The sequence below is a fragment of the Lolium rigidum genome, chromosome 1 (genome assembly GCF_022539505.1).
Source record: "Lolium rigidum isolate FL_2022 chromosome 1, APGP_CSIRO_Lrig_0.1, whole genome shotgun sequence".
In the NCBI taxonomy this organism is placed as follows: domain Eukaryota; kingdom Viridiplantae; phylum Streptophyta; class Magnoliopsida; order Poales; family Poaceae; genus Lolium; species Lolium rigidum.
This window is the reverse complement of record NC_061508.1, coordinates 225,196,583-225,204,999: the sequence shown is the minus strand read 5'-3', so window position 1 is coordinate 225,204,999 and position 8,417 is coordinate 225,196,583. Positions and strand designations below refer to the sequence as shown.

Here is an 8,417-nt window from a genome sequence, read left to right as displayed (position 1 = left end):
TTAATATGAATTGTAGGGAGTACAACCTTCATCTACATAGATGTCGCAAGTATGTCTAAATTTTGATGTATCTAAACACTCTTTATCTATTGTGTAGATGCATCTAAATTTAGACAAATCTCCGACATCTTTTTATAGATAAATGGAGTATTTAGAAAGGGTGTGGCTAGTTCTCAATCGTCTGAAAATTAACTTAGTTCTCAGTCAGATGATGTCACCAAACCTCATCTAAATCTCATATTTCAACTTATAACTAACACGAATCATGAAACAAATCTAACGGCCTAGGATTTTTTTTAGTTGCATTCCCGTTCGCAACGAAAAGTTTCTCGGTTGTAACCTCACTTGCTACTAAAAAAACTTAGCTGCAATCAATCTACAACCTACATGCACAAATCACGATGCAATATGACGGTCTAGAACTTGAATGAACAATAACTTAGGTCTAAAAAAATGAGCATGGACAATAAGTTGGATTCTTTCCCCGGTGAGCTCTCGCGACCATGGGGGCGACGGGCGCGTGCGCGTCGCTGCCGCGCTGATCTCCCTTCTTGTGTCTCCCCTGCCTCGGCCCCTTCCAGATCGGGAATCCCCACTCCGTCCTCTCTCCGTCCTGCCCACCGGCCTGCGCTGCCGTCGCCGGTGCTGCGGGAGCTGCGCCCCTGCTTCCCGGTGCCCAGGCCAGGGTCTTCCGCCTCTTCGGCCAGGCTCGGCGGGGCCTCCGCTTCGCCCCCGTCGCTCGGCCTCCTCCGCGTCGTGTTGCCAGGTGCGACCTCGCGACGGTCGCCGTTCTCGCAGCCTGGCGCGATGGCTGCCCCGCCCCCTGCTCCTCTTCATCCGCCGCCGCCGGGCTCCCTTCCGCCGTCTCCGTTCGAGCCTACGGTCTTATCCTCCGTGCAGATGCTACTCCTATGCAGCTCCCGTATTACCTCTGCTCCTGCCGCGGACTCGCAGATGTTGGAGCTTTCCTGCGCTTCGCCCCGTGCGCCCCCTGCTCTTGCCGCGAGCCCGCGCGAAGATGGGGGCTGGCGGCAAGTGGGTTCAAGTCGTCGCCATCTACAAGAAAGGAAGCTCTCGAGTGGAGCCTCGCCTTCAAGAGATGGGCTCGAGGGCGGTGCTTCCGCTGCCTTGAGCGCGACCACCACGTTGGCACCTGTCGGGAACCCTTCCGGTGCATTCGCTGTCGTCGTCCGGGTCACCGGGAGCGCAACTGCCGCCGTCGCTCTCCAGCCGGTCGCTCTCCTACCCCGTGATGCTGCTCTCCTTCTGGTGTTTCTCCTTGCCCTGCCCAGGCTCGGAGCTGGGCCGAGGTTGTGCGCAATTCGCCACCATGTGCATCGGTGCCACCATCTTCCCCTCCTGGAGTTGGTGGGGATGCATCTGCCAATGCCGTTCGGGACTCCGACTTGCAGGCCCAGTTTGCTTCTCTGCGCATGGAGCTCCTCTAGCTTGTTGCGGACCGCATTGAGGAGGTAACTCGGCCGCTGCAGGACGAGGCTGCTGCAATCAAGCTATGGTTAGCGCGTGTTGTCAGAAGTTGGGAGCGTGCGGAAGAGGCTGCCACCTGTGGTGTTGGGCGCGCCCCTGTCGGTGCTTCGAATGCTAGGTTGAGGGATGCTGAGCTCTTGGAGTTCTTCGGCCCCTTCTCGCATGTCCGCCATCCCTGCGACTTTTCTCCTCTTGGCTTCGACGTCTTTCGTCTGCCTCTTGAGGGTTGCTCCGATCTTGCTCCTTTACTGCCGGATGCGGTTGATGACAAGGTTGCTTCCCCTGAGTGTCTTCAGAGTCCAATCCCTGATGACGTCGAGGGATTTGGGTTGGCTGAGTTTTTTGTTGAAGCTTCTGTCTCTCTTTCGGTTGAGCGCTCGAGGCTTGAGGCGTCTGCGTTTGAACATGATGATGTGGTTGATGTGTTGGCAGCTCCCTTGGTGCCTTTTGTTGCAGATCCTGAGGTGGCTGACTCCACCAAACTTTGTGATTTCTTGGCCAACATGGCTTCGAAAAAGCGAGGCTCATGTCGCCTTTGTGTGAGTCTTTGGAGGAGAACCATGCTGCCAGTGTCGTTGTTCCTAAAACCGTTCCTGCGGAGGACATCCAAGTTGATCCCGGGGATTCCGCTGCTGACAAGCTCAATGCCTTCTTGTCATCGGTTTTTCGACCAGTGCCTCCGCATATCCTTGCTTCGCCGCCCTCTAGGCGAGCCCGTGCTCCTAAGGAGGTGGCCACCACGCCTCGTCGGAGTGGTCGCATCGAGAAGCAGAAGCAATTGCGGAAGGATGTTACATCTCAGGAGTTGCTTGCGCGTGTTTTGGGCATCTTGAAAGAGAACGCTGAGTTCGATGGCAACGCCCTTGTTGCCTTCATTGACAAGTTTAAGACCCCTTTGTCGCCTCACTCCATCACGATGCTTGGCTCCCTTGTGAAGAATGTGGAGAAGGTGAAAAAGCCCAATGGCAACAAGGTCGGCGCCAAGAAGAAGGCTGTTGAGATTACATGATGGATGCACTTCATGCAACCTTCATGTCGTTTTGTCGAATATGTAGCACTTCGTCGTTGACAGGTTGTTCGATCTTGTTGTGTTGTTGTTTTAGAATTTGGGAGTAGTCCGCATGTCGGAAGTACTCAAGTATGTATGGTTTTCGATCCGGTTTTCCTCATAAACTGGATCATTTTTCTTTCTTCCTAAATAAATAGCCATAGCTCCTGGCGTTTGCTCCAAAAAAAAATAACTTAGGTCTGAGAACTAGCAAAACCGGATTTAAAAAATACTCCGGTTTCTGCAAATACTGAATTATTAAATATTGTAAGCTGTTTGCATCCAATATATAATGTGGTTTTAAAACTACAAAATTCTTCAAAACTGTAGTTTCCAGAAGTATTGGAGAAAGATGTATGGTCCTCCTTTTTTAAAAAAATTAAGAAAGGAGAAAAATTGGGGTATTTGTTAGCCAAGCGTAAGAATTTGGTTTTAAAATACTTCGGTTTACAAAATTCCGAGCTTTAAAATACTTCAGTTTACAAAATACCAAGCTGCAATCCCATTCTCTTTTACCATTTCACCGAGAGGAGTAAAAAGCATATATACAAGATTAAGGGTCCCATGTGTAAAACAAAGCTGGGTTGCAATGTCTAAAAAAGCATATATACAAGTAACTATTTCTTACTAGACTTGAAACTTATTTTTAAGACAGCCCCGTCCAGTGATATTTTTATCATCCATTTGTGCATGAATCTCACGACCATATCAGATAGATGGAGTCGTTATAGGAGTAGATGTTTTTCAATCGCAAATAGCAAAACCACATTGTTCTTCATGTCTATTCAAAGTGCTTCAAGGCTGCAAGTGCTAACATAAATTGCCATGTTCCAATCAGGAAATGTCTGATTAAGGCATATGCAGAGCAAAGAAATAGGGATGCCATCATACCAACAGTCTTTGGTATTTTATGGCCACGGTATCTACCCTTACACAGGACTAGCTTAACCGCCGAAGCTGTCACTACCACGCAAATCAACATTACATTAACCCAAATAACAAGGGAAATTGTTGACACTAGCTATTTACAATAATTCAGCCATCCCACAGTTCCAGGACCAGATACTGATATACTCCGAAGTAGACGCATCAGAATACAATCCTCAAGTTAGAGGCGTGGTAGGTTCCTCCTAGGGCAGATCCACGAAGACTGCAGGAGAAGTAGTATCACAGCTTTGTAAATAACCCACGATAAAAAAAATTACAACAAAGATCGAATCTGGACTTAACATTCAGCTGGCATGTACATTTTAGGCTAACCTGATGAGTGGATGGCTGAAAAGGGCAGGTCATTTTAGTGTCGGTAACTTTTATCGTAGAATGGATTTTCACCCCACGACTCTCTTTCAGCCTTGCCTGTTCTATCAGCTTTTGCCTCCTGCAAGACCGACAGCCTCCTGCTCCTAAAGTTTGAAGGCTTTGAAGACTGAAAGAAAAGTTAATGAACGATACTAGTTAGAAAGAAAGATATACTAGAGTAGAGGTCCAATTTATGCATGTGCAGCAATTTGAACAGACTGACGAAGGAGAATATTTATTGCAATATTAATGGAATGCAGCACTCATGGAAGAATAGACAGTAATGCAGGGTTGCACAGAAGAATTAACTAAATCAGCCAATTATGTTAAGTCCCTCCAGTAAGCATTGTATCATAAACCTACTACACAGATTAGCATGAATAAGTAGCCAGATCACATAAATGATACAAGCAGGACCAGGAATATAGCAACACTACATCAGTTAAAGTAGGGGTGGACTTGAAGCTCGAGGCTCGAGGCTCGGCTCGGGCTCGACAAGGCTTGCCTCGGGCTCGACTTGGCTCGAAGGTCGGACAAGCCAAGCCTAAACCTTCCGATCAAGGCTCGAGGCTCGACAAGCCTGCTCGATGAAGCTTGCAAGCCGGCTCGAAGGCTCGATGTTATAAAAAAGAAAAACCACACCTTTTACTAAAAATTTAACATTTCACAATTGTAAACAACAATTGCTTCAGGTTTTATGTTGTACACGACATGCCAGCAACTAAAGTGACCAAACAAGTTAAATTAATTTGCATCTGCCTGGATAATATTTCAGACAAGCAAGTTATGTCAATAATTTATGCTATTTCTTTGTCACTAAATTGATTTTCGACTGATCTGAGCATTCAATAATTTGTGAACCGATCAAGATCTATCAACTGTGTGTCTTCAGTACGAGAGAATATCAAAGATTGAATTGACCGATATATGAAATCTATTCTAGCAGGAGACTAGCACATACCAGATTCTAGTACACCTCTGGCCAGAATCGATCTAGAACTCAGCTCTGAACATATTACTCCAAAAAGCAGAGCAAAGAAGAGCGGAGACCAAATAAGCTCTGAACTAGACTAGTACGTCTCTGGCAAGCGGAGGGAAGGCGCGCGGGCCGAACCGCGGAGGGCCGGCCGGCGGCAAGCGGCAGACGCCCCTAACAATTGCAGCAGCGCGCATCCTAGGCGAAGTCCGGGAAAGGGTGTAGGATCGGATCCATGGGAGACGGAGTCGGAGATGGGGGCAGTGGTGGCCAGCATTGGTAGTGGAGGGCGGCGGCGCCGCCGGCTAACCCTAGCCACCAGTCGAGTCTCAAGGTCATGGAGCAGAGAGGAAGACTCCATTGGGGGTCGAGGAATCGCTGGCACGCGGGGATGGGGAGAGACAAGTTGAACTGCTGTGTATGTTGCTGACGGCTCGCGAGCCGTACGAGCCGAGCCTCGAGCCCTCCGAGCCAAGCCTCGAGCCTGCTTTTCAGTTTCCAATTAGCAGCAAGCCGAGCCAGGCTCGGCTCGATTCCACCCCTAAGTTAAAGACAAGATGTTACAAAAAAAAAAAACTGAGTCAAGAATGGAAATACCTTGCTAATTAGCTTCTCAAATGCTTCTGGCCCATTTAGTTCAATATATTTCTCTGCAGCTGAGAGTACATCATCAGGTTTGCTTAACTTATCCTTTCTTGGGACGTACCAGATGTTGACTATTTGGCGGTTCAGAAACATTGGCCGCACAAAATGGTCGTAAACATAAGCAGCACCATTGAAGCAAGGTAGAACTAGCCAGCAATTGAAGAACAACTTTCCATAGGGCCAGAAAGGAAGCCTACGAAAAAAGAATCTTAAGGCTCCGGGTGCATCAAACAGTTATAATGAAGATCGCAAGAAATATTCAGATATCTCCAGTGATGTTAGCAACAAATAATGAACATCACAAGAAACCCCATAAGAGCATAAAAAGTCGACACATTGAGTCAGGGCCAACTTTTCCTTGTTTTTTTATTGCTATAACTACCACTACTAGAAACCATGGGGAATGAGCATAAAAAGAAAACGAGTTACATGAGAGACATTTTTCTACTGTTTTTTTTATTGCTACAGCTGTGGGGGATGTCACGACATTTAGAACTACTGAAGGTTTAAAAAAGTCTAAAATGCAGCATATCTTAAGAGCCCGGAGAGTGATGTTTACCATTCAAGTATTGGAGCAAAAGTGAGCTCAAACAAAGTGATAAACGAATACAACACCCAGTAAGTGAGCCACTGCTGATCATCTACTTGAGATTTTGTTTCGATTGCTCTCACAGAGGCATATCTGCAAAAGGTGTCAAAAGAGAAACTGTGAGAACTTACAACAGGAAGTTAGTACCAAGATGGAACAAGGTAAGTGAATCATGCAATTTAGGATGACGGTAATACTTACAGAGGATAAGCAAGTGAAACTAGGGGCCTGCAAAGCGAGAAAAAAATAAGTTAGGGTTGCAAGCATTCTGATATACTTGAAGCATTTGGAAAAACATCCTAGACATGAAGCTAAAATGCATCACATAGATATAGAGCTAGCTCTATCTCCCAGATAACTCATTATAACATGGCATTCATTTACTTCAATGACACTTTTTGTTTCTTAATAGTTAACCCTATTCTCCGTCCGTGACAAACAATGCAGACAAGTTACAGCGCCTACAAAAATAGTTACTACAGTAGTTCACAAGAATGTAGCAAGCACAAAACAGATAATACAATAGTTAACCTTTGCAGAGTTCGCAGAACAAAGTGGTTTGAAATTATATCTAGAACATCAACTATTTTCTTCAAATATATCCGCAGCATTGTTTTGTTTCCCCTTCTAGGCACAACATTCGGCTGAACATATAGCTGCTTATCAGGCATAAGAAGCCACATCTCTGTTCCCAACTTTCTATTATCCTCACAGTCACAGTGAGGTGGGATGCAGATCAGCAAGAGGAGTACAAATTGCCTGACCCAAACTGCTGTGAGCATTCAGCACCAGATTGTTGGCTCTCTCCAGATGCATCTAACACAACACTAATCCAAGATACAAACATAACAAGATAATTGATGCTCTCAGAGAAAGAATTAATAAAAAGGACAAAAATAAAACCCTAACTTTGACACTAGGGTTTTGAGGCACGATGTTTTCCAATGCCAGCAGGATCCAAATGACCCAAACCCGTTCGCTTGCCCTCACCACGAGACAGCAACCTACAGAGTGACCACCCCAAGATTCTCCCGCAGCTCACCGCTACAGGCCCCAGCGCAGCCTACCGAGCTAACGACATGAACAGCTACCGGATCTCATCAAGAACCACCGTGAAGATCTCTGGATATTTTATGATTTGCCACACTTTTCTTGAAAGTGTCTATTATTTGCCACATGACCACACTAAATGGCAAATGATAGAAGTGCAAAGAAAAGTGTGGCAAATTATAAAATCCCCCGAAGATCTCCCCAGCTAATAAATCCACGAATCAATCGGCTATTAGGGTGAGGATGCAAGCAGAGCAAGGAAGGGGAGGGATGGGAGGGGAAAGAAGCCCGTACCCGGCGAGGATGTCGAAGTTCTTGGCCAGCACCTTGAGGAAAGATCCGGACCCCATCTCGCACCTCGCCCTCTGCTTCCCCCAAATCGCCCCGGTCTCCCTTCCCTGCTAGCTCAGGGAGACTAGTGCGGCGCCGTTAATGGGAGCGGATTCTTCTTGTCGCGAGCCGTTGGTGTTTGGTTCGGGAGGGCACGCTCTCTCTCTCTCTCCCTTTCACTCGTCTTTTCTCCAGTCTCACTCGCTCTTTTATTTTCTTTTCCTGATATTCTTCGGCCTCATTTATTCGTTTCTCGCTCGTTGTTTATGGCCGACCGCGTGTACATGGACCCCGACTGTTCTTGGTAGAGTAGCAGCGGCCACCGCCCACCGCAGAAGGTTCTAGATTTCTTGCCTTCCGACCCAGGAGGTGGGCTCATTCAGCTCGGCCCATCAGTGAGAAAATGTGCTATTGTTTTGGGCTTAGAGGATACAAAATTAATAGTGGGCCCTGTCCTGTCAATTTTTTTTGGAGAATCCTATACACCGACTACCAAGCACCGCACATTCTGCTTGGATATAGGGCCCGGCCCATTTTATAAATTGTTCAAATTAAAAAACGTTCAAATTTGAAAATTGTATAAATGTAAAACATTTCAATCCAAAAAAGAAAGTAATTTTAAAAAAATGTTCTATCTCAAAAAAATGTTCAAATGTTTAAAAATATTCAATCTCAAAATTTGGAATTTCTTTTTTTTAAAAATGCTCATTATGAAAAATTCTTCAATCTTTGAAAATGTTCAATCTACAAAAAATTTAAATTTTGAAAATATAAAAATTTGAAAAATGTTCGCTTTTTGAAAATATTCAATCTAAAAAAATGTTCAAATTTAGTTTTTTTTAATGCCTAGATTCTTGAAAATTTTGCTTTTTAGAAAAAATTTAAATTTAAAAAAAGGAAAATAAAATAAAATAGAAGCAGCAGAAATGAAAAAAGAAAAGTACAAAAATACAGAAAAAAATGAAACTGTTATCGCCGGATTTTAGCCAAGC

At 45.4% G+C, this 8,417-nt stretch overlaps 1 protein-coding gene across 1 annotated transcript; it reads right to left on the bottom strand.

Annotated features, from left to right (window-relative positions):
- Positions 1 to 3,291: 3,291 nt before the first annotated feature.
- Positions 3,292 to 7,594, bottom strand: LOC124690734 (HVA22-like protein a). Its single transcript, XM_047224083.1, has 6 exons — positions 7,390 to 7,594; positions 6,247 to 6,273; positions 6,016 to 6,138; positions 5,409 to 5,649; positions 3,797 to 3,962; positions 3,292 to 3,686 (listed from the first exon to the last, which is right to left on the bottom strand). The coding sequence occupies exons 1-5, from the start codon at positions 7,443 to 7,445 to the stop codon at positions 3,831 to 3,833; spliced, it is 579 nt and encodes a 192-aa protein (XP_047080039.1). The 5' UTR covers positions 7,446 to 7,594; the 3' UTR covers positions 3,292 to 3,686; positions 3,797 to 3,830.
- Between the last annotated feature and the right edge of the window lie 823 nt (positions 7,595 to 8,417).

Coding starts and splice junctions, on each gene's coding strand:
- LOC124690734 (XM_047224083.1), bottom strand. CDS start 7,445: ATGGGGTCCGGATCTTTCCTCAAGGTGCTGGCCAAGAACTTCGACATC. Junction 6,274..7,389: donor AACTTCGACATCCTCGCCGG/GTACGGGCTTCT, acceptor CTCGCTTTGCAG/GCCCCTAGTTTCACTTGCTT. Junction 3,963..5,408: donor TTGAGAAGCTAATTAGCAAG/GTATTTCCATTC, acceptor CTTTTCTTTCAG/TCTTCAAAGCCTTCAAACTT.